The following is a 25653-nucleotide window of genomic DNA, read 5'->3' on the forward strand; positions in this document are numbered from 1 at the left end:
TCATAGATTTGACAAGTCCAGCTTCACAGACTGTGGCTGTGTGATAAACCTGACAAAGTTCACCTCAAGGCTTTTTTCTGCTTGGGAAATAGGTCACAAGTTTCACCTCAAGGTCTCCCTTTTATTTTCATATCAGCTCAACATCCAGTGCCCTATAACACTTGGCAGTTAAAAGAAATTCACTATTATAAAGAAGTCTCTGATGTTGAATCAGCACCTTGGACTGTGCCAAAGACAAGCTGTGAGCCTGAGCAGTTGAGCCATGGTGAAACAGAGCATAAAGCGTACAACAGTGATAAAATCTGGGTAACAAAACTCATGAAAATTACATAAAAAAGCCTCCCTCAAAACAAACAAATAATCAGCATTGCTCCAGTGGAGCTTTGCAGCTTATGGCTGTAGAAGATTAGACCTGATTCCTCCTGCACATTAAAAAATCAAGTGAACTGTGATATATGCTGAAAACTTTCCTATAGCAGTAACAATGGTTCATTCACCTCTTGTGTTTGTAATGAACTACCAAGGCTTTCATTAGCACAGTCACTGATGTGTCATGCCCAGTATTCCTGGCAGACTTGTTATTTTATGTAACACAATGTGCAGGGCAAAAAAAAGAACAAAAAAAAATTTGGTTAACCTCCCAGTGATGCACTGGGCACAGGAAACTCAAAAGGACAATTGTTGCTAAATATGTTCACTTAGAAAAAAATAATAATTGGAATTTAACCCTCAATGTGGTGGCATTTTCTAGGGTTGCCAGAGAAACCAACCATTTCACAAGACAACTGTGCTTAAATAACATATATATGAGAAGTTTGGTTTGGAGAAAGATGTAAGATTTTCTCCCATTTTATGGTAAGGGATTCATACCCCCTTTCTCACCAAAATGGCTTGGTCCTAAAGTGCATTGACATTTGTTTGGTTAACATCCATTGCTACTATAAGAGGCACATTGCTTGGTATATTAATACTGCTGCAAGTTGCCTGCTACTAAGCAGCAGAGCATGTGGTTTCTTTCTCCAGCATAAGCTTGGGGAGAAGAAATGCCTATTTTGGAAGATGCTTTCAGACAAAAGATGATCCTGATGAAAGCCAACTTTTCTGTACCCTTTCTCTAGCACTACATGCTGTGTGTCAGGAGAGCAGGCAGTGGTAAAGACTTCATGGTCCATAATGCTGCCTTCTTTGGAGAGATGCTGCTGTCAACTTGGTGGTACAAGAGAATCAGGGTGAAAGAAATATCTGGTTCCTGATGCAGGCTGATTTAGCAGTTGTTTGGGAAATTCCCTTTTGTGTCCCAGTTGGAAGACAGTCATATTTATTATTTCATGTCCCAGAAGTGTCAAAAAAAAGGGTAATAACAGTCCTTTCACTGACATGGTTGGCAGCTGTACAACTCTCATGGCCATAGAATTGGGATTTCCAGAGAAAGGTACGTGCTGACTCTGGAGCTAGGCAGCCTAAATAGTTGTGTAAATCAAACCAGTCGAGTGTAGATGTCTAAAATGGAGGGCTGTGATCACATTCTGAAAATGCATACACTATGCATTCACTAAGAGGCAGACAAAGGACATTAGCTCAGTTGGAGCCATTTTCATGGTAGGTATCTACAATTCAGGGAGACAAATGCCACCCGCATAACTTTGTTGTACTTGTGATGAAAAATCAGGCTGTACTAACACATTTATCACTGCATTATATATGTTTTCAGGAAGTGCAGTAGGGTCTTTTACTCTCAGAGGAGAGAACAACTTGAAAGGAAATTTGAAGCAAACTATCCAAGGACATTAATGAGTGATTTTCTCTTCAGATGCCTTCAATACCTCCTTCAAGAGAAAACAACTTTTTAACCATCTTCTCTATCTATCTGGACTAAATTGGTTATTGATATAAATAGGTTTGCCTCTGCTGATATTGAATTTCATTCATTTAATTGTATAATCACAGATTTTGTCCTGTTGTATATTCACCGATAAACTTTTCTCTTCTACCGTCTTATTATGGCCTGAAGGGAAAAAATAAAAGAAAAAGGAAAATGAAGAGCAGAAACAGGGAAGTGCTGTAGTAAGAAGGCTCACATATCCATATGTAGTGAAAATTTTTTTTAAAAAAAGAAAATCCATCAAAAGAGAATTATGGTAACTAGGTGAACATGGAGGAATGTACAGATATTTTGTGTTCCTAACAAAAGGAAAAACTTGATCAGTCTTTAGAACCTGCTTTGATTTCACTGAATCATGAAATACCCAAATGAAAATGAATCATGTGAACTTTATGCCTTTGAATCTTGCTCATTAGAGGGTGACACACCATCTTGTCTCCTGGCACAGCAGGTGATTCATGTGGTTGATAAATAACTGCTGATCCTCCCAGACAAGTTTCTGAGAATTCAGGTCCAGCTTCACAAAGCGATTTAAGTGTCCAGCTCTGTAAGAGGGTATTACAGGCTCTGAGTTTACCGTACAGGGAACAAAGTCAGCCGAGTAGCTAGGGAGGGAATTTTCAGCAGTCAGCATATGGAGCAAGTGGGTGCTTAGACTGGCTGACAGCAAATGCTAAAGAAGGGGATGTGTCTGAAATCTTCCATCTTTCGTGGATTTAGGAGCGTTAAGTCAGGGATTCAGCCTAAAACTCCTCCCAGTTCTTGGACACTTTACTCATACTATCAGGTGTCAGTTGTGCTTAGGCACCTCTCTTGCAGAGAAATTCTCAAGTGCTTTACATTGACTCAACTGCCACCTTGTACTTTTTACATTAGCAAAATGGGACAGGTTCTCCTTCTAGCCAGAAAGTGAATTGAGCCCAGGAAGAAGCTCCTGAATATTGGTGTAAATCTGTTTAAATCAGTGGTATTACTCTTATAGGAAACCCCACCTCTGAACTCCAACTTTTTCTGTATGGACAACACTGAATAGAATACATGGGAAAATATTTTCATTCCAGGCAGCAGTGCCAGACTCTTTTCCATTTCTGAGATGTTGGGACAAGAATACATGGATCTTCTAGCTCTTCCCTGCTTCGTAGCATTGCTCTTCTCCACAACGGTGAGAGTCAGTGATGTCTCAGAGGGGTGAAAGTCTATGGGCAGAAAGTAGGAATTGCTGTAGTCTCTGAAACTGTGAGTAATATAGTTTTCCTAGCAATTGCTGATTGCCTGCTAAAAGACTTGGCTGGCAGGGTCACAGGATAACTAATTCTTCTCAAGAGAAGAATAATTTTAGTTTGCTGAAGTTCCCCTGGTTCTTCCAATCATTTGGCTGCTGAACTGACATACATTCCCTCTGCCCTTCAACTTTGACTGTTCCTTCACCTAAGAGGAAAATTCCCAGAGAAGTCATGTTAGCCAAGACCAAATTTGCAGTTGCTGACATTTGTTTCTTGTTCAAATAGTAGAGAGGTCCTGAGCAATTTGACATGTGGGAGCACAGAACAAAGCCTACCACTTAAACAACAAGTATATTTGTTTTTTGACTGAAATGTTAAGTGAGGATTTTGCTACAGCCCTTCAAAACCTGTTTTGTTTCAGACAAAAAGTGAGTTGGTCCTGGGATCTTGGCAATTAAATATCCAGTACTGTGAGCTTGATTTTTCACTCAACTGTCTCTAGTGTAACTAAATTAGAGAGTTGTTGAGAGTACACTGGTTTAAATCATCTGTGAAGAATCACCCCTCAGCTAAAAATCTACTTTCTCCCTCTTGTTCCCATCAGATATGTTCTTCATTGCCTGTCCTAAACACTTACGTAAGGTTGGCAGTCATCTCTCTCTATTTCTAGATATATAATTCCAGAAAAAAACCAAATCCCATCTTCAAGTGTGATTTGGCACATAAGCTAAAACCATACCTAGAAAAGCTATCTGCACAAACCCCAGCTCATCTGATATGCAGGACACTGGATTTTGCCCTTTTTTGGTTCCTGGTGGTTTATGGGGATTGGGTGTACAGGCCTCTCGTTACTTGGCCAAGTGCCGGGGTCTTTGCTATCAGCCTGAGTAAGATGGGATGGAGCTCATTTTGTGGAAAAGTGACATAATGAGTTGGGCACCAATTAGATCTATGTTCTGGTGGACATTTCTGAAGAAGTCCAACTGACATGTTGCTATTCTGCTCACATCTTCTCTCTCCTCTTTCCTCATTACACTTATACTGTTGATTTAATTTGTCTACTCTGCCAATTCCCTCTCCTTCTTGTGCAGAATATTTGTTCTTTTGTTGCCATCTCCTTCTATTTCCCCACTTGGTGATTCTTCTACACACAGGACAAGGCTGTCTCTGCTGTCTCTCTTTGCACAGCACAGAAGGCATAGGGGCTCTGGGTATCATTACCATGCAAGCAATTAGTAACAACACAGCAGTGATGATCACGATTTTGTTCACATCAGACCATAGATGGTTAAGATTGGCTAATAACTCCATGCATCTTTTTTAGATGTGTATTTTCCCTGTTTATATGTAATGGTTTCTGTCTTTAATTTATTTCAGATGATTTTTTTTCTTTTCTGTCTGAATGACAATTTTATTGAGTTATTGTGGCATCGAGTTCCAAAATAGGAAATGAGAGGTAGGTAGTAGTTATGAAGAGACCAATGGAGAGTCCTAGGATGAAAATATAAGCGTATTAACTAAGTCTCAAGGCGGGTGACCAACCTGCTGCTCTCAAAGCACATTTAATTTGTGTGTTGTTCACATATGCCACTGGTCAGACTAAAGGTCTTGCTTGCCTGGTACCCTGTCTGTGGCACAGTCAGGGATACCTAGAGGAGACTGCAGAAATCAGGGCAACATTTTGCAATGCTTCCCCAGCCTATTTTCCTGGGTTCTAGAAATTTTCCTTTGAGGGATTCCTTCTCATCTTATCAGCACTAGTACAGAGGCTGTTTGGTTATCCAGGTCCTAATTGTAGGAAGAAGTGAGTAAAGAGGGAATTTCCTGTGGACACAGCTGAATATCTAGGCAGCTCCATCCCACAGGTACCACTTTGGACACATGGAAATAAACTATTCATAGAGCTCTGCTTTCCCTAGTTCCCTGAGGTGTGTGATATATGCCCTGTGTCTTGGGCATCTGCTTGGTAGGACCAGAGAAGCTGGTCACTTAAGATTTTAAAGTCTCAGAGATTGTTTGCAGTAAATAAAAAGTTTCACTGAACAGAATACAACTAGCGTCGATTGTATGATATATTAAAATTCCACCACGTACCATGTTTGGCTAAATTTGATTTTTGATTTGTCTGTCACATGGTTCCTCACTGAAGTCCCACTGTAATTAGAAGGGTAAAACCAATAATTAATTTGTTCCTATTTCTTTTCTTTTTCCTTTTTTCACTGCTACAGTTCTGTTGTGTATGTGTATTGTAAAACAGAAGGAAATAAAATTGGTTATATGGAAAATCAAGAACATCTGATGTCTAGAAAGAATAAGAACTTGGAGATGACAGGCTGCAGACATCTGGATTTTTATTTAAGCAGTCTTCAGCTTTGTATCGGAATTATCTTTTGAAAGCTGAATACATTCAAAAACCCTTATTGACTCTCTAATACTATCCAGGTGTATATTTGATTTTATCTTCATACTGACATATTGTCCAAGTAAAAAAGCCTTGAATTAATTTAAGTACAATTTAGAAGTTGACACCAGTGCATTAAAGTAAGAAGAGGAAGAAAAAAGAAGAGGCAGAGAAGTAGGCTGATTTTAAATACCTGTATTTCAAAACTTGTGCCTGGGGAGTTAGTTTCTGACTCTGGATCAGATTCTGCATAGTTTGAAGTCAGAGCAAACCCCCTGATTTACAGATGAAGGTACCACCAGCCATTAAAACAGGCAGAGATCTGATAACACAGGGGTTAATCTGAGGCATGTATACAAGTCCCACTGTGATAAAACCAGAGGCGGTTAGACCTTTTGCTCCGAAAGACACTCTGGCACTGCTGGGACATTCATTTTGTCTGCAAAATCAAGCATGTAATTTCCCTTCTCCCTTGCTCTCCCCTTCTGTCTCTGTCTCCGGCCAGTCCTGTGGCTCAGCGGCAGCAGCCAGTCTCCCTGGTGACAACCAGGACAGCTGACCTTCAGCAGGGTGGTGTGAGATATGCTTTCACTGCAGGACGTGGGCTAGGAAGCCCCCAGATTGGCTTTTTTCCTGCCGGTCAGAAGGAGTGCAGGAGAGCAAGCCCGGGGAAACCCTGAGACACTTCTGTGCTTGAAAGAAAAAAAATGAAGAAATGACATAAATTAAAAAAAAAATTAACACCCCCCCCCATCTGCCCCTCAGCATCCAAATTGCATCCATAGAAAGCTTCCAGCTTACTGGCAGTGTTAGGTCAGATTTACACGGTGGTCACAGAGATTAAAACTGATCCCTGCCATTCGTCAGTTAACACCAGCTTGTGTGAGCCTGTGTAAATATATGTGTTTGTTCGTATAGCCGTCAGGCTTGGCATCAGAAACGAGTCCAAGTCTCCACAGAGCCAGCAGAAGAGACATTTCTACCTGTTTTCAAATGAAGCAGAGGTACTTAAGTCTCTAGACTGTGGATTTAGTTGTCAGTTTTATTTACTACTTTTGGATGTTATCTGCTGCTGGTGAAACTGAGCGTGAATAACTTACCAGTCTGCACAGATAACTTTGCTTTTTGTTTCAGTCCAGCTCGAGACAGAAATCCCGTAAAAGCTTTCATTCCAATCCGTGTGCTGAATGATGATACAGGAGTTAAAGAAGTGAGGTTAAAATTCCTGAGGCACTCCTAAAGACTTTTCCAAGAATTTTAAAAAGCCTCTTAAAAAAGGCAGCAGAGATCGAACACTGTTAAGGGAGGGGGGAAAAAAAAAAGGAAGAAAAAACTTTGGCAGGCATACAGTGTCTTACATCAAACTAGCAGTCAGCATCTATGCAGACGTTCTTTCCTCCTTTTGTGCAACACCCCTTCCCTCCTACAGACCACCCAAAGCCCTATAAATAATCCAAGGACTGTATTTTTTCTCCAGATTTCTCTTCAGACCTCAAAGGAAAAATATTAGGCAAAGGAAGGGAGAGAGGGAGAAGGGAAAGTGAGGAGGGGAGAGAGAGAGAGAGGAAAGATGGCTAGTGAATTCAAAAAGAAAATGTTCTGGAGGGCAGTGGTGGCTGAGTTCCTTGCCATGAGCCTTTTTATTTTTATCAGCATTGGCTCGGCTCTGGGTTTTAGCTTCCCAGTGGTGGGCAACAAAACATCAACAAGGTCTCAGGACAACGTGAAGGTTTCGCTGGCTTTTGGGTTATCCATTGCTACCATGGCACAAAGTGTGGGCCACATCAGCGGTGCACACCTGAACCCAGCTGTGACCCTGGGCCTCCTGCTAAGCTGCCAGATCAGCATCTTCAAGGCACTGATGTATATCTTTGCCCAGTGCCTGGGGGCAGTGGTGGCCACAGCTATTCTGTCGGGAGTCACTTCCTCTCTCCCAAACAACCTCCTGGGGCTCAACTCGGTAAGTAGAAACTTTTAATTCCTCCTCCATTTTTTTTTTTGAGTAGGAATGTAACACCTGTAATCTACTAAAGATGTGTGTGTGTGTGGGGGGGGGGGGTGGTGATGGTGGTGGTGGTGGTGATGGTGACCTCAGGCAGCGAATTGCTTATTGTAGCAGGGGATCAAGTCCTGACTGATACCAGAATGGATCTATGTCATAGGGATGGTCCTTCTTCCCCACTGCCATTTCGGAGCCTTAGGACATTATGGTCGTGATCAGTTTTGCTTATGTTTAATTTTGTACATCCAAGTTGCTGAAAGGTGCCTTCTGACACCAATTTAACATTGAAATCACTGGCAGTTGCATGATTGAGTCCCTGTTGTGGTTCTGAAGGTAACATGCTGATTAATGTGCATATACCAATGTTGTTTTCGCTTCTGTGAATGTGGTTCTTTTTCAATACGTAATTAATGGTTTGTGTAAACTGATGATGACTGCAATGAAAACCTATGGGAACAGAGAGATGTGTAGCAAGAGAAGCCCTATCACCAAAGGTGTGAGCATTACCTGTTGCATTAGGCAGACTGCTCATATCCTGCCTGATGCAGAATCCCAGCTGCACTTTCTGTGTGTTTCTCCTTTTGCTGTGCAAAAATGGGAAAAACCCTGAATTCTCAGGTGTAGACTGGAGAAAGATGTGAGGCAGATACATTTGACAGGGGTGCAGGTTTCAGCGCTCTCCCAGCCAGGTGATCATATGTCATGCTGCATAAAACCTGCCTGGCCACAAATCCTCCTCCTCAAAATATTGTCATTTTACTGTTGTTGTACCATAACAGGAGAAAAAAGGATAGATACACTTTTAAACTTGAAATCATCCCACTGTCAGAGGCAGTGCTACAGCCACTGCAGTACACAGAGTACTGTAAATGGAAATTGCCTTCTAGTCACTTATTTCACCTGATTCTGTTAAGAACAAGTATTTCACATCTTTTCTATGGCCCCTTTCTTGCAGAATATTCCTGTCTGCAGTTTGAAACTCGAGCTAATTTGAAATCTTATGCCCATTTGAAGTCACAGGGATATTTGGGATGTAAAGCTGCAAATACAATATCTCTTCAGAAATCATTTAGGCAAAAGGGAAAGAAAGGATCGAAAATTTAAATTAACAAATAAAGTAATATGTTTTTACATGCTGTGGCATTACAGTTAATTCAGAAAATGAGGCAGTTTTTGAAAGCATAATAAAATCTGGTATTAAGAAGGTGATTCCTGAGCAGCTTAATATTACCCACCCCCGTGTTACTCTGCAGGTTGGCTGCTTACCTCCCTTGAGCCTGGTGCCTGCAGGTATTCCATCATGCCACTGTTTCGGAAATTTTGATGCGTTAATCCAAAACGTTTTGTGGGAGAAGGGCGAATCATTTTATTAACTCCAGAAGGCTCTGGCTGTGTGTGTGATACGTGATCTTTTCCTCTAAAACCACTGGCAGAGGGAACTGCTCAACCGCGTGGGACAGGGTATCCGCCCAAGTGGTTTCCTCGAGAGGTCCAACTGCCATTAAACATGGGAGGTCTGGTTTCAGTAGCAGGTTTGGTCTTCCCTTTTTGCTTGCCACAAAATGCTGACAGCTGGCTCCTTCCTCTATCCAAGAGCCCTGAAACTGTCCGTTTGTAAAGGGGGTGTAGATGATCACCCCAGACTCTTCTTGCTGCTCAGTCAGTACCTGTCCAAGCTACAAAGATATAATTCAGAGCTCTGCACCGGGACGTCTGAGAAGAAAAGAGCCTATGGGGACAGACAGAAAGATCAGGAAAGATCAGGAAACATCAGTGCAGTCACTGATCTTAGTAAGCTTAGGAGACTACTTCATGAATCTCAAATATTGCATGTTAGGGTGAAAGCCTTGTTCCCCCTTCAGGGAAACCTCTGGAATACAATCAAATGCATCATTTTCAAGGCCATCAAATACACTGTAGGCAAAACCAGATAGTGTAAGTCTCCTTCATGCCTATTTTATAAATCTGGTAACACTTTCTGTGCATGAATTAATGGATAAAATGGTTCCTAAGCACTGTGAAAAGTCCTGGTCTCAGTGCTTGTCACTGTCAAATACTCAGAATTTTGATTTTTTATTTTCTCTTTCACGTCTAGTTATAAATATTCTTGCTAGAGGAGCAGTGGGGAGACCTCCCAGGAGATGGGGAGGGCAGCAGCTGTTCTTCTCCCTTGCAAGAAAGAACTGGAGAGGAAAGCAAATCCATTCATTTCCCACTGACAAGCTGGGACTGTCTGGAGAGAGGAGGTGAGGGTTGAGGGCAGAGTTGGGTCAGAGCCCAATGCAGGGGAGAACGGCAGAATGGCTGTCCTTGTGCAGAGCCGATCACAACAGGGTATATCTCGAAACCACAGCCCAGCACCAAGACCACACTGCCTCCTTCAGCAAATAAATGATAAGGAGAAACCACAGAGATTTCCTTTTATGTCATGCTTTTTGACCTGAGGACAAGGAGGGGAGGGACAGAGCTGGCATCCCTGCCAGCTGCTTTGTCTTCCTGCCCTTCCTGTGGAAAACGAGGTGTAGATTCACTATTGAGAAAAAGAATAGAAAGAAAGGGAGTGCTGTTTGTTTGACAAGGTTGGGAAGAGGGCTTGGACATGCATGACTGTATCCTCTGTTCTGACCCTGCTGTGCTCTTGGAGGGGTGTTTTTTACAGGAACATGTGGTGGGAGCAGTTTAATGGAGTCAGTGGCTATCCAGTGTCCCCAGTGGATACTGGGTGGGATCGCATGCCTGAACTTAGATTTATCCTGCCCAGCTATAAGTCCTGCACTGAGGGGCCAAGTGAGGAACCCATTTCCAGAGGCTTATCTCTAGTTCACAGAGAAGGAGAGACAAAGAGACGTACTTCAGCCTTTAGATCCTTTGAGTTGTCCTCCAGAGACAGCCAGCTCTTTTTTGGTGTGATGAGGCTCCGAGCTTGAGAGACTCTGTTAAGTGTCAAAAATGAAGTGGGATGGATCTGTGTGTTTCTCATTGCCCAAAGGGAAAAAGGGAAACACAAGCAAATGAAGTACAAAAAACAGCCATGGAAGGTGCAAGTCTGAAGGGAAGGAAGGGAGAATGAAAAAGCAGAATGCTCCTTTAACATGTTCAATATTAAGGTCTGTTTTATACTAAGACAAACAAAACAGTCACATATGAAGAGTTTGGTCCAAACTTTACTGAAGTCAATGGAAATATTTTTAGTTACTTTGGCTGGTTCCGAGTAAGACATTCTGGACAATATTCAGAGAGGTTTTTAGATTACTGAATCCTTTTAAGACACTTAACTTTCCATATATTTTAATAGTGGTATGGGTGCCAAAGTAAAAACTTTGAGAACGGGAAAAGCTGAAGAGGAGTATGCAGTGTGTTTGTTGTTCTAAAAATTTAAATATTTTTCCTTACATCATCTTGTATCTTTTTTTAGCAGTTGTATCACTACATGTTACAAATTTCCACTAGGTAAAACTGTAAGAATAGAGAATACCTAATTCAAAATGCACTCATCTGCCAGAATAGCTGGTTATTGTCTAGTGAGGACAGATCTGTAGTTTGCATACTGGAAGAAACTATTCATCACGGGCAGTTAATGACCAACAAAGAGCTCAAGCAGGAAAGGTGGGTGAGAGGAGACTTCTGTACTGTAAGGTAACACAATATTTGTGGTTCAGCAATGATTATCTTGAGAACTTTTATCAAGCTTTTAAAAACATGCTGAGAAAATTTCTTTAGCTCAGGTTTTTTGAAATTTTTTTTGGTGAAAATAATCAGAATTTGTGAAAAATGCAGACACTGCTTAACAACTTCGTAATTTCTGTATTTTGGCATACTGATTAGAGTGCCAGGAAATGTGCCCCCTAAGTCTTGGGGCTACAATTTGGAAACTATTTGAAAACTCTGCCTTGAAGTTTATAATGAAAGATATTATTTTAAAAGTTATAATTGAATCAAAAATTGTAGGCAAGGAAAACAGACCTGAAGGTAGTGTTGCTCAAGGTAGATAAAGAGAAAAGAAAAACAACCAAGAATAACAAATAGAAGAACTTGGTTTTCAGAAACCCTCGGTGGACTGATAAACGTTGTTTGTGTAACTGAAGAACTTTCTGGAAAAGGCAGAAGAGATCTGTGGTCAGTGGATTCAGAGGTCTGGAGTGTTTTATTCGACAGGCAAATAGTCATATAGATACCACTCCTGGAGCGTGGAAAGTCATTTGTTGCTGGTAGACCCTTTAGATTTCCAGTGTGGTTGGCTGTGTCTCTGACACTATTGTTCAGCAGAGTGTCCCCAAAGTCGGATCAGCTGTGGCAGAAGAATTGGTGCACATAAGGGTGCAATGCCCTTTAGTGATAAACACACAGTAGCCAACTCCAAATCCTTTCTCAAAGACAGGGAGAAAGGAGCCCTTTGCTGTCCTTGATTCTTCATACCAGGGCAGTGTCTGCTACTTTGAGACACCTTCCACCCTCACCAAAGTCACACTACAGAATGAGTCCCCTTTCCATAAGTAATCCCACTTAGCCAGAGTGTGGTCCAGCAGCAGCAGAGCAGCTTTGAACCCCTATGCTGGAGATGGCTTTTTTCTCTCCTGTCTATGTGTCCCCTAGCTCCAGCCTTATTCTGCTACTTGGGAAAGATGCAGGCTGGACAATCTCTTGTCTCCAGGAGACTGGAGCATAGGATGGGGCATATAATGTGTGGATCCTTAACTTCTGCAGATATATCGTCTTATCTCTAGGACATCAATGCTGGTGATTTTTCTCCCAACAAATTTCCAAGGCACAGAGACCTCTAGTCCAAACATAAAATTGCCTCTGCAGTGGGACTTCCCTTTCATGAAGTTGAGACCTGCCACACCTTTTAATGGTGTGTGTGGGTCAGTATTGATATTTTTATTCTGATATTCCTCACTGAATCTTTCCCATCCTTTAGAAAGTTGCCTCAGAGAGGATCATGGACAGGAATCACCAGACTTCCCACATTTGGTCCAAACCAGTGCACCAGTGGTGGCCCTCTGGCCATGGGGAGTGGGACTTGCATGGTCGGCCTTGATGACTCAGTGTTTACCTTGTGATTTCCCTCTCTCTTTGTGCCCGCGCCCTATGAGTCTGTTCTCCTCCAACCTCAAATTAAACAAAGTTGGGTTGAGTTGGAGGAACTTCCAAAATAAACTGAGAGCTTGACAGTGTGAGTGGACAATTGAGTAAGTAAGTGATGCTGCTTTTCCTCTGAGTCAGTATGGAAAATTGCAGTTCCAGAGGTGCTGCTGGATGGATGAGACATGCAGCTGAGTTCCTGACCTCTAGTGCTTATTGAAAATCCTTGGATGCCTTTTCTCAATGCAGATTATACACTGTGCCTTTCTCAAGTTTCAATACAGTGAACTTCATTCTCCTTGTCACTGCCCTCTGCCCTCCCTGTTTTCGATCCAGTGTAGGCTTCTCCTGCCAACCTTGCTTGTGCTGGGACATCTGTGTGCTTAGGCACTAGAGCTTCTACAAGGGACCAGAAGTTGCTGCATTTTTAGAGTGAGCAAAATGTTTCCCGTACATGAGATTAGTCTGGGATTTTTGTTTCTTAACAAAGAGTGCCACAACAATAGCTCATTATTCAATTTCAGTTTTGCAGCAGCAGTCTTTTATGGCATGCCAGCATTGTATTGAATCGCACCAGGCCAGGGAGGTGGAACACAGGAAAGGCACCTGCTCAAAACTGGCCATAGTCTTGGCCGCTTTCTAATGTGTTCACACAGTGACAGCAGAAACATCTGGGCTGAGATGTAAACCTGATGATTATCACCCATCCTCCAGAACATTTGGGGATAACAGGGCTTATAGCTCTAATCCTTATCTCAGGTCTCAGAAGTTATTTCTTATTTCCATTTCTACAAAGATTTGCTTAGTGCTCTGCTCCATAATCATATAGCCATGCCCTGAGCTTTTGGCGGAGAGCACTCAGGGATGCAGCAGTGTGGCCATTTCTGGCACAAAGCAAGGCCCTCACTGATCATCCCTCTGCACACCAGTCTTCTGGTGCTAGAACAGAGTGGTTCAAGTGGGTTTTATACCATGAATTGGGTCCACATCCAGAGGATCCAAGGATGACTGGTGCATTCTCTGAAAAATGCTCTGCAAGCCTCAGATTAAAGGTCCTCTTTAAATAGAAATGATAGAAATTGATGAAAGAGGTGCACAGAGGGTTGTAAAATAATGAGTTGCAATAGATCTAAAAACATTATTAATTTGGTAGATTGGTTAATATTGTAATTCAAATGGAGTCATGCTGGGATTTTTTGGAGAACTATTTTTTTCTGTGTTTGACCAGCTGTCAAACTAAGTAGGATTAAGTATGAAATCTAAGGAAATTCATTTTGCCACCACCCTTCCTGAGTGGTGAATAAACAGTTAATATTGTTTTCCTTTCCTTAGCATTGTATGTATTGTTGACATATGTATTCGGATATTTTGTGTGTATGTGTATACACACCTCCACACATACACACACACGCCAGAGACAGATATATGGATAGACAGACAGACAAACAGATAGAAAGGTTCTTCAGATGAGGTAAACTCAAATTTCATTTCCTAATTTAAATTCACTAGAAATTAAAAAAAAAATAATCTATTAGTGAGTGTCAATTCTAAATCAACATCTGGCATGGCAAGAACCGCAGCCTGAAGACAAATGGAAATTTCCACAGAAAACATGACAATGGATATTATGGATCTCTTCTGGTTAAATTGATGCAATGGTAAAAGCAACATATAAGTCATTGTAACAGGGCTCGTACTTCAGCAGATAATTTGATCTTTCAGGTGGGTCGAGGGTAGCATTTCTTTAATCAGAGAATCCTAAAAAATGTCACTGTCTGGGTTGTATATAGCTACCTTTAAGAGAAGCATTTTTTAAAGCAAGGATACTAAACCACATCACAAGTACTAAAGGAAGAAAAAATAGCCCTTGAAAAATTTCCTGTTTGTCTCAAGAGGAAATTGCCTGTTTTCTTTAGAGCAGTAGTACATTTTTGCTTATTTGTCCATTTTCCAGTTTAATTGAGAGAATTCAACAACAGAGAGATCTTTACGTGGTATCACAATTGAAAATGTCAAAGAAATCTTCATTCTTAGAAAAATCTCCATTCCGGAGTTAGGGAAACCAGATCAAACTATTGTGCTTGTGCTCAACTTCATAGATAGCAAACTATCTGTATGTTATGTGTCTTCATTTCTCAGTTTCTGTATTTGCCTGTCTTTAAACTGTTGTCTCTTTATTACAAATATGCAGATGCAGAGGCACCCTTTTCTTTGTGGGCTGATGCAGTACCTGGCACAATGAGACAGCATGGTATGTGGCTAGGCTCCTCAGTACCTCCAGATTACTGTTAATACTAATGTCATGGAGCAAGTGAATGCCTCCTGGAGGTTTTTCTGGCCTGGCTGGGAACAGCATGTGGTTCTGTGTATTTATTAATGTGCAACATAATGGGAAAGTACTGCTGTTTCTGGCATCCAGAGCCAAAGCTAGTGCTGGTGTTTAACTGCTGCAACTCCACTGAAGTCAATGAGATCTGAGGCTAAGGCACAGCATTAACCTGCTAAATCAAATATACAGGGCCTGACAGGCATCCTGGAGGAAACTCTATAAACAGCAGGAGGGCAAAAATGTGTCCTGAAATCTCTGCAAGGGGATCCTCTTTTGGCATTTGTGGATGAGAAAGGAAAAAAGAAATCCTCTGTATATTTTCCTGGTAGAGCCCCATGCATCCCTTCTCCAGGAACCACTGAGAGGTACCACAGAAAATCAAACTTTTCCAGGCTCTTGACACTAATTCTGTGCCAAGTGAAGTCAATGAACACTTTCAAAGCAGAACCGTGGCACATGTTTCCTTACACATATACTCCTGAAGTTAATGATGACTGCATTTGGACTGAGGAATGAGTAAAGTCAGGTTTGATCCCTTTTCCTTCCTTTGATAAGACTTCTTGTTTGATGAACAAGGTGGAGCAATGAAGGAGCTGGAATTGTTCCCCTAATTCCTGAAATCCATTGCACGTATTCAGAGCTGTTTTTTAACTCCATGGAAATGCCAAATCTTCAATGCTCTGCACAAGACTGACTGTATGAACTACCTTGGACTTGGAAAGTTTGAAAACTTTACAGGTTTGCTGGAGTGTTTGTCTAGAAGTATAAAATGAATATTGCTTTGGTGCAATTGCCAACAACCATACTGTGCGGTTTCTGCAAATCCAGCTAGTTATTCCAGTAACAACACAGAAAGGCAGATTTTATTAGGCTCAAAATTCAGATATGCCCAAAATTCCCCATTGAAAGACCATCTCCTTCTGGGCTGACAATACAGGAGATCATAAATAGCTCCCTGGTATAAATGAGTGCTTCAAAAGTGTTACTGAAAATGAACTATTTACTTGGGTTTTGCTGGGTAATGAAAAGAAAAAACAACGCACCATTCCTCATCCTCTGAATAGAAGTTGTTTATTTCTCAGCAGCAAGATTTAAAAAAAAAAATGTTTCCCCAAAGCAGCTTTCCCAGAGGCACATCAAAAAGTAAAAGTGTACATGAGACAAACGGTGTATTTCTAACTAGCTATGCTAAATGGAAGTCCTATAGAGGAATTGGCTTTTACTGTCACTGGCCTCACATGTAAACTTTATGTGCTCTGATTTAATATAAATGAAACCACCACTCTTCTCTTTATGGCATACCAGGCTGCTGCGACACAAAGCCCTGGCTAGTTTCTCATCAGCCTGAAGATAGGGTGGGAGGAGGGAGGTTAGTCTTGTTCCTGGAGGGTGTCTGCTGTCCAAAGAATGGAAAATATGATTTGTGCTTTGGGAATTGAATGAGTCCCCTTTAGAGCTCTTAAGGCTGTATTTATAGGAAGGATAATCTCGCAGAGGACAATATGTTTTGTCCCTAGGTTCTGCTGAATGCTTCTATTGTTGATCTAGGATATAATCCAAAGCTAATTCTTTGCCTCATAAGCAGCTTCTTCTGAGTGTTCCTGTTGTATAATTTTAAATGAAACTCTTTAGATCTTTGCTTGTCTCTACTTACTAAAGAAATGAGACTTTTGTACTCTCTGAATCCCTAACATTCAAATAATGGGTATAGAAACATCCATCTCAGAGTGATACAGTTAAATAGCAAGGAGAAAAGAGAATAACTGTAGTTAAATAGCTGGGGTAAAGCCTCTGAATACAATTTGACTGTGAGTTAAAGGAAGGTTTATAGCTATGGAGATCTGGGACAGACTTCCAGCAGAAGAAAGGTGTATTTTCGAGATGGAATTTATCAAGTTATTTTCATGACAGTGTTGGAGTGGAAAGAATGAGAAGAGTCAGACAAAATGACAGCCCAGATAGTGGAAGATGTTTTTGAAGGAAGGAGAGAGATTAATTTCTGAGATTACATTTGAAGAACATTGCATTAAAGAGCTTTGCCCAGCTAAACACTTAAATGATAGTTGGTATAAAGCAGCATAATTAATATTTCCAGTGTAAGGATGAAGAAGAGGACATGAATCATTTAAACTAATGTGAAGAGTTTTCCTTATTAAGAAAAATAAGGAAAATCAAAGAAGGGAAAGCTACAGGAAGCTGTAGCTACAGGAAGAAAATACAGTAAGATAGTGAGGTGACCTTTTTTTGAATAGTCAGCCAGTGATATAACCAAGGAAATGAATTCAAATTTGCTTGAATAAAATGCTCCAAGTCTTCCTTTAAGAAAAAAGTCTGCCATGACAGAGATAAGCTAAAAATTTGGAATGCTGAAAACAGCAGTTCTGGTGCAAATTTTTAGCTGTATATTTGAATTCAACACACAAGAAAAGAGGTCTGTCTGATATAAAGATATTATTTATTGCAGCACAGCTCCTTAAAATGCTAGATTTTGTGTGGACAGGAGAACATAGTTCTTCTCCCAGCATGAGTATTAAAACCACTTTAATAAAAGTTAATATGTTTATAGTCGGTCCACAACATACTTCTTATTATGTGCCAGCCATGATATTGCTGGGGTTCCGCAAAAGCTGCTTGACTTAGGGGATGGCTGGGATATGCAAAGGAGAGAAGTCCCAGCCATCAGTGATGTTATATGTGTCACTAAATTTCTGTGGCTTAACTTTTCTCTCTCTAAAACACATCAGCCAGCATGGCTCGCAGTGAAGGTTTTCATAAGAATGGAGAAAATTGACATTCCCCTACTGAAAAATAGACTTCTATATTTCCAGAAGCCTATCATTTTTCAGGAACAATGAGAAACTAATCCCTGTTATATGAAAATAAGCTAGACCCTGGAAGATACAATCCATGGCTAAGGGTTTGTTGGATGAGATGGAGCATAGCACCATGTGATGAAACCACCTTGCATAACAAACTCTTATCTGTATAACGGGAAACAGGTTTGAACTTGATATACTTTTACTCCTAATGAGAAAAATATGAAGTCACTGGAGAAGTACACAGTTGGATTTACCTTGGGCCAGTTTAATTTCCTGTCCCCATTTCTCTTCTGAAGGCAGACAACTAATAAATATTGTGCTCTAAAAAAAAACCACAAAAGGAAAGAAAACATACCATTAATTTGCCCACATTATTGCTTGAAGCTGCAGAAGTCAGTAGTCAGCTAAACATGGCAGTTAAGGGCACTTCCGAGAAATAAGCTTCCATAGTTCCCATCTCCTGTCTGTTGTGGAGAAATTGAAGCAATGTGACTGCTACTCATTTCCTAAGACCAAAAAGCAGGTGCTCATCTCAACTAGTTACTCTCACAGTCATGACTAGATAATGATTTTCCATTAATTTTGCCCTTGGGTTTAACAGTCCTCATTTGATTATTTTACATGTCTCTTGGCTTGCTCACCAATATGGACTGTATCTATACAGAGAGTCTTCACAGTGATTCATCCATCAGCTGTGTCTGCACTATCTGTATGTGTCACCAGCTGTTTCTAGACATTAACTCAGATGAGCCAGAGCAGCATTGAGGCAATTCTGTCCCAGACGTTCCCACAGAAAGAACCTTTCCAAAGAACTGAGGTCTCATATGATAATTCAGGTTGGAAGGGACCTCAGGAGGTCTCTAGTCCAACCTCTTGCTCAAAGCAGAGTCAGCACTGAATTCAAACCAGGTTGCTCAGGAGCAGCAGTAGCATTACCAGATAAAGCTAATCTTTCAATGGGGAATGGGTATTGTACCTCATCCCTACACCCAGTAATGCAAAGCAGAGGTGTTCAGTATGCCCCAAGTGCTTCCTTGGCTTCCAAACAGTTGCAGCACAGGAGCTTTCTGAATGAGATGCAATTTCTATAAATTTACTGAGTTCCAGTGGATTTTTCTTCCATTAACTTGTTCAGACTCACAGTGAACTCAGGTGAAAATATTAATGGTGGGATTCAGCTCACAGAAGGATACACCTCACTTGGGGTGTCTCATGTAGGCCTCTGCTTGTCGTCTGGGTGCTATTACAGTCAAGGGAGAATTATTCAGTTCAAGCTAATGCAGCCAAGAGAGCGATTCAGCTGATCAGATATATGTGTCTATATATAACTCTCAGCTCTTTCCAATTATGTAACCCATTTCTTGGGTATGTTTCTGGTGCTTCTCCTGTCAAAACAGTGGCTTAGAAATGAAGTTTAGTAGAACAATTCATGTAAACAAAAAAGGAGAAGTCTGGATTGACTCCTATGGTATAGGAAAGTGTGTTGGAGATGAATGTGGGCTTGTGTGTTTCATTTTAATCCCTTAGAGCATATTTGGTTCCTTAAAGCACTGAATCCACTCTTCAAGCCTCACAAGTCTGAAGCATGAAAAGGTCAGGGAGTTGCTGTGCTGTTCCCTGCCCTCTGACATTTTTTCTGTTGCCTTAGTGGCCATCACATAAAAAGCAGAGCATGTGAGAGTTATTGGACTGAGATTAGAAGAGGTCAGAGATTTCCCTGCAGATACATCAAGGGCAAATGCAGTGTCAGCCCACATACCCTGTCTACACACCTTGTTGTGACCACTGGTAAGCAGCCTACCAATGCAGAGAAGAAAGTCATTGCAGTGTGGGTACAGGTCACTGGAAAAGGATCCCTTCACCCCAACACTATAGTAGAAGTGACTGTGTCTTATGTTTCAAGGCATTTCAAGGCATCTATTTAAGAACCAGAGATATGGTCACCTTATATTCTGGATATTCTCAGTAGCAGAATGCTAGATGAAACACCAGCGGTTGATTTTTGCCTTTGTTTTATTGACTGCCTCAGGTAGTCAGGTCTCTGTAATGTATAGTACTACTTCCTACTAGATTCAGATTAAACTTTAGACAGCCCTGACCTTACCAGAGGCTGAAGCTTCTGGAGTCAGGTATTCTACAAAAATTCAAATTTGCTTTAAAAAACCTGAATAACATATGGAAAATACAATGAGAGGGTGACCAACTCATGTTGGTTATACCTACCTAGTGCTTTCAAGAGCTTAAACTAGAAGATTCAATAGGTGCAACATGTTTTATGTTGCAATATTAGCTGGGTAACTCTTGCAAATCCACTGTGACCAAGGATTTTATAAATATAAACACACACACACACACATATATGTACATTTTAACTTGATACTAGGAAATGCACCTTCCTACTACCCATATTGTGCTTTGGCTGGCATGTGGTTAGGGCGGTGAAGACTCATGCTGCTCCATGTGTTGCTGTATTGTGGAGGGTCCAGGCTGCTGCCGTATTGACACTATAGCTCTGACAAGTAGGCAAATAACAAGTCTGTGATATTACACTTATATACTGCAGATCCACAGACCACAGCAAAGCAGAACATCCAGGATTTGCCTCATTTTGGAACGTGGCCCAGAGTCCTTGCTCTCACAGTGGAATCTTACATCCCTGGCAGGCCACATAAAATTACATGCTAGAGGAAAGCAAAAGGCTTCCTATGATATTTCCAGGTTTTCTTTGATTGCACACAGCCCATCAATAAGTGTTGATTATCAGGGAGAATGACCTCAAGTCACGTCAGCTGTAGGATGTGTTTTCCTGGAGGGAAAGGAAGAATATAATTACCGCCTCTCAAAGATAAGGATTATCACAGGTTTTAATAGCATAATTTTGCTCTTTCTGTCTTTTTTCTTGTATAGAAGCCCTTCAAACGAAGGGAAAGCCTAATAGTAGGATATTGTTTAATCGTTTGAAATGCCAAGGCTTTGTCAAATGCTAACATCAATGCGTCAGACCTCAGATCTAGATTCTCTGTGGTTCAACAGTTGCATTATGATAGAAGAGAATTCAGTTTCATATCTACTTTTGGGCACCTGCATATCAATCACTTATTTGTCAATACACTTGCCTTTTAAGTTTGACCATTTGGCCTTCCAAATGTGAGACGGGATTTTCCAGAGAGTCTATAGTCCAGATTCTTAAAGGGATACTATTACTTTTGATATCAAGGGGATGCATTTGAAGCCTAATTTGTTGAGAGCCACAAATCTCACTGTCTCTGTGGACAAAATGATTATTTTTAAAAGGGGATGACAAAAGTGATAGAATATTAATTTAGTGATATATCAGGCATTCAGCATGGATTTCTGGATCATGTCATTTTCACTGCTGGCTCATCTGTATATATTTATGTCAGACTTGTATTTCTCTCATATAAGTCCTATTAATGCTGAAGATTTAATTAACTGATTTCAGTTTCTACTGTATGGATGCTGAAGGAACCAAAATGCCCACTATTTCAACCAGAATTCCCTTCTATCTGTGGATAAACTGCTTCTAACTCAAAGGATATCAGTCCTACATATTAAAGAACAAGATATAAAAATATATTATTAATGCCTCAGATTGGCAGCTCTTAGAAATCAATATATTTTCACTGTTTTTAATGTAGCTAATCAGATTTATGCTGGGTGAAGACTCAGATGATATTTTTCAGTGTTTAGGAATTTGATATTATGCTGCTTTGTTGCACAGAAGAAACAAGAGCAGTGAATAGCAAAGGTGGAAAGTGAAAGAGTTCAGCTCAACATCTTTATTTTTAAGGTTATTCAAATATTAGTTTTGGGGAAATTAGGATGTAAAACCACAAAAACAGATTTAAATCATGACTTCCCATAGTCTCATTGTTCTGGACAGGTCACAATAACATTTAATCATGTTGTTGTCATGTATGACCTAACAATTTTTAATGCAGAGGCTATGACAGATGGGATAACCTGCTGATAGCACTATTCTTGAGCATAAGTTTTGCAGAGTTTGCTTCCTACTCTGAGTCACTCACATTCTCAGTTTCTCTGGCCTGCGTCCAAGCTCATGTTTCATCCTATCTGTGCAATGTAGTTACTTCTGCTTAACACCAAGTTATTCAGCTCAGATACAGGCTTGTCAACCAAGATACCACTGAATATAGCAATTAGAAGCAGAATTCAAAAACTGTTATAACATTGAATGGTTTAGATCCACAGTTTCTTGTTAAGCACAAGCTTCTAACAGAAGCTATTCAGACAGAATATTCAAGACAGAGCTATTCAGTTGACTCTCAAATGATCACTTACATTTCATCAGCTGAATGGATCTCATCTCCATTGACTATGTTCATTACCTATCCAAGTTAGAGATACACTACCTAAACATTGGCATCGAGAGCCATTTTAGATACTTTTGGTCTTCTGTAGGACTTGTGTCACATCTTCCATTCCCACATGAACACTGTGGATATCTCAGGGTATGTCAAATGGCCTTAGAGGCATATTTTTAGGTATTTGAATCACAGTATGGGCATCTTGATATTCATGTGGAAATCTGCCCACGAGGCCAGCATTTTGCAGGACCTTGTCCACATAAAGTCCTTGTTTTGAAGAGTTCATGCTGAACTACAGAAAATAAGTAGTGGTGGGAGATGAGAAGATTAATGTGACTTGTCAATAGCAGAGATAGGTACTTTCAAGCTACCCAGAGCTATGCACCTTTCTTACTGTCTATTTGTCCCTTCCTCCTCCTGCCCCTGTTTGCATAGCAATTGGTGGTAAAGGCAAAGCTGAGAAATATTTAACATGACCACAGCATCCTTATTCTCAGAAGCAATGAATTAATGTCTCAAGGCACCAATGTCTCACTTCTATGGGTAAACTCTATTGAAGGCAAATCTCTGGCTCATTTGTTCCTCACACATAGACCAGTTACGTTCTCATTGTGTCTAGTGGTTGAGCTTTCACTTTGGCTGGATGCAGCAACCATGCAACCATGTTGAATCACCAACAAAAGCTGGTTACGCCTAGACTCGAGTACAGCAGTGACTGTCTCAAAACTGATTTCTATTCACTTTTTTTTTCTTTTATTTTTTTTCCCCTGTTAAGCAAAAGCAACCTGAGGAGACAAATGGCTGTGCAGGTCTGCATTTTCCTATTGAGAAAGTAGATGCTGCAAAACTTTGTCATACTGGTTGAAGTCAGGTAGGACTATCAAGTGACATTTTCCTTCTTGTCTCCGTGCAGCTCTCACAGGGAATCAACGCAGGCCAAGGACTAGGTATTGAAATCATTGCTACGTTCCAGCTGGTGTTGTGTGTCCTCGCCACCACAGACCGGAGAAGGAATGATGTCTCAGGATCAGCACCTTTGGCCATTGGTCTCTCTGTTGCCTTGGGACACCTTCTTGCTGTAAGTTTCAGCTCTCACAGTTGATATCTGCAATGTGCCACCTCAGGATGGGCCAGTGAAGGCAGGTAGATGATAGGCAGATAGTAGTTTCTTCCTTCTCCTTTCTCTTCAGAGTCTGACCTTGTTTCTGCAGCATGCATGGCCCTTCTCCCTTGGGCCGTGTGGCTGTGGCAGTAAGTGATGAGGTTGCACATCTGTGAGGAGTCGCTGCAGTAGGACTTGTTTCCCCAGTGGGACAGGGCAGGCACATGGCAAAGAGTCTTTCCCCCTTTTTCTGAGGAAGAGCGGGTGGGATGAATTAAGTTGCTGTGAGCATCGGAACCATGCTGCAGGCTGCCACTTGCCCTCCTGTGTAATGAAGATGCCACATGTGCATCAATGCCTCACCACTGGTTCTCTTTCCACCTCCTAGATTGATTACACCGGTTGTGGAATTAACCCAGCCAGATCTTTTGGCTCAGCGCTGATTGCCAACAACTTTGAAAACCACTGGGTAAGTTGAATAAATTTGTTTAGCTTACAAGAGGCTCTGCATATACATAATCTACAAGATCAGAAACATTTAAACACGTATCATTAGCACCAAGTCAGTGAGTTGCCATTTCTATTTCTTTTAACAATGAATAATCTCCTTTTGCTCCTGACCAGCCTCAAGAGATCACAAAGTCCTCAAACTGAGTGTGTATGTTCAATGTAATACAGAAGATTTTCTTTGGTTATTTCCCTTTATGTTTATTTATTTCAAATATTTTAAACTTTAAAGCCTCATTGCACAGAATCCTTTATTGAGTATATATTGTTTAAACTAAGTTTGTAAAGTGCTACTGCTTAATCTGGTAAAACCTAATTTAGGAAGGTTCTTAAGCAGGTTTATAAACTGAAGTGGATCGTATTCCAATATTTGGAAGATAATGAAATGTTCATTTTCTTAAAGTTAAGTGTCTGCTTATGTGCTGTCATGGATAAGTGCTCTGGAAACACTATAAATTTTAGATTATTCCCTGTGATTAAATGTGGTTAAAATGAGGAACTTCACAAAAATTTACTTATTTCACTAAGGCTCAATAAAGAACGCTAATATAAAAGCCCTAAATGAGCATGTGTTCTTGAATATTTACAATGCAGCTTTTTCCAACTCTCCTTCTCATGATTTTGGCACCCATTTACATAGGCATACATGGAAATTTAATGATAGTACAATGGGTTGTGAAAATTTTGGATATGGATGCCATTTTAATCTAAAGAGTAAAACACAAAAGGAGGACACTGGGGAAATTTTGCCATTATCTCCCACTTAAACACTTTTATTGGGATACTAAGGTAATGTAACTAAGCTAGTAGCTAGTAATTTCAGAATTTCATAGAAAAAATCTTTTCCTCTGTAGAGAGAGAGAGAAGGAGATAGAGTTAATAATTCATATGAAACCACTGATATTGCTGAATAAAAGGAAACATGTTTTCAGACTCAGAAACTGGCCATGTAACTCTTTAGCCATGCAAATCCCTCAAAATCATCTGTTATTTCTAATAAAACCAACCTGTCTACTAAAATACTTTTATTACCTCTCCCTCCAAACTTGCCTTAAGTGATTAGACCAGTACAATTACAACAATATCACTAGCTAAATACCAGCTAGTAGCAAATTAAGCCCCTAATTAGGTCCTCACTAAGTATTACTTTCTAATTTACCTATCACTGAGTTAGTGGGAGAATGGAAACTAATGCTCTTGTTGCATTTAGACATTGTAGCCCCTGACAAATCTATCTGGAGTAACAGAGATGTTTTACTAGTAGATACCTAATTTTAAATATCAGAACTTGACAACATAGTCACAGTTATTAATCTCTGGGTCTATTGCCAATTCATGGTGAGAAATTCCTGGTTTCTTGCCATGTGGTTAAGTAAATGTTCAGGTGATAGACTGTATTTTTAATATTTTCACTGTAAATTTTGTGCAGAAAATCTTCAGAGCAGATTTTCAGAACAGCTTCAAATGCAGTAATACCTGATGTATTAACTGGGCTTGGAACTGTGTTTCAGATCTTCTGGGTTGGCCCAATCATTGGAGGAGCAAGTGCTGCCCTGATTTATGACTTCATCCTGGCTCCCAGAAGCAGTGACCTGACTGACCGTATGAAGGTGTGGACCAGTGGCCAAGTAGAAGAGTATGATCTGGAAGGAGATGATATGAACTCCCGGGTTGAAATGAAGCCAAAATAAAGAAGGACAAGGAAAAAAAAAAAAAGCACATTGGTTTCTGAAGATTTTATCAGTGTTATAGACTCTTTGTAAACCAGCAAACAGTACTTTGTTTTTAAATTCGATATGGTTTTCCATTTTTTGCCCCCAGTCTTAATAGTATTTTTACACCTGGGGCTTTTCAATTACAAAGTATTCAGGCCAAGTAGTCATTGGACACTTTTGCGTGAGCTAAATAAATTGGGCTGAAATTGAACCCCTCCCTCTCCACCACCAAATTTTCTTGT

General features: G+C 40.5%; 1 protein-coding gene across 1 annotated transcript; it reads left to right on the top strand.

Annotated features, from left to right (window-relative positions):
• The first annotated feature begins 7073 nt into the window (after positions 1 to 7073).
• Positions 7074 to 25393, top strand: AQP1 (aquaporin 1 (Colton blood group)). The gene is made up of 4 exons (XM_072851555.1): positions 7074 to 7466; positions 23001 to 23165; positions 23578 to 23658; positions 25208 to 25393. The coding sequence occupies exons 1-4, from the start codon at positions 7077 to 7079 to the stop codon at positions 25385 to 25387; spliced, it is 816 nt and encodes a 271-aa protein (XP_072707656.1). The 5' UTR covers positions 7074 to 7076; the 3' UTR covers positions 25388 to 25393.
• The last annotated feature ends 260 nt before the right edge of the window (positions 25394 to 25653 follow it).

The sequence above is a fragment of the Ciconia boyciana genome, chromosome 2 (assembly GCF_034638445.1).
Source record: "Ciconia boyciana chromosome 2, ASM3463844v1, whole genome shotgun sequence".
NCBI lineage: Eukaryota > Metazoa > Chordata > Aves > Ciconiiformes > Ciconiidae > Ciconia > Ciconia boyciana.

What these genes read in the sequence shown, in the direction of transcription:
- AQP1 (XM_072851555.1), top strand. Translation starts at nt 7,077, where the DNA reads ATGGCTAGTGAATTCAAAAAGAAAATGTTCTGGAGGGCAGTGGTGGCT. An exon ending in ACCTCCTGGGGCTCAACTCG is followed by an intron (nt 7,467 to 23,000) that starts GTAAGTAGAAAC and finishes GTCTCCGTGCAG; the next exon opens with CTCTCACAGGGAATCAACGC. An exon ending in CCTTGGGACACCTTCTTGCT is followed by an intron (nt 23,166 to 23,577) that starts GTAAGTTTCAGC and finishes TCCACCTCCTAG; the next exon opens with ATTGATTACACCGGTTGTGG.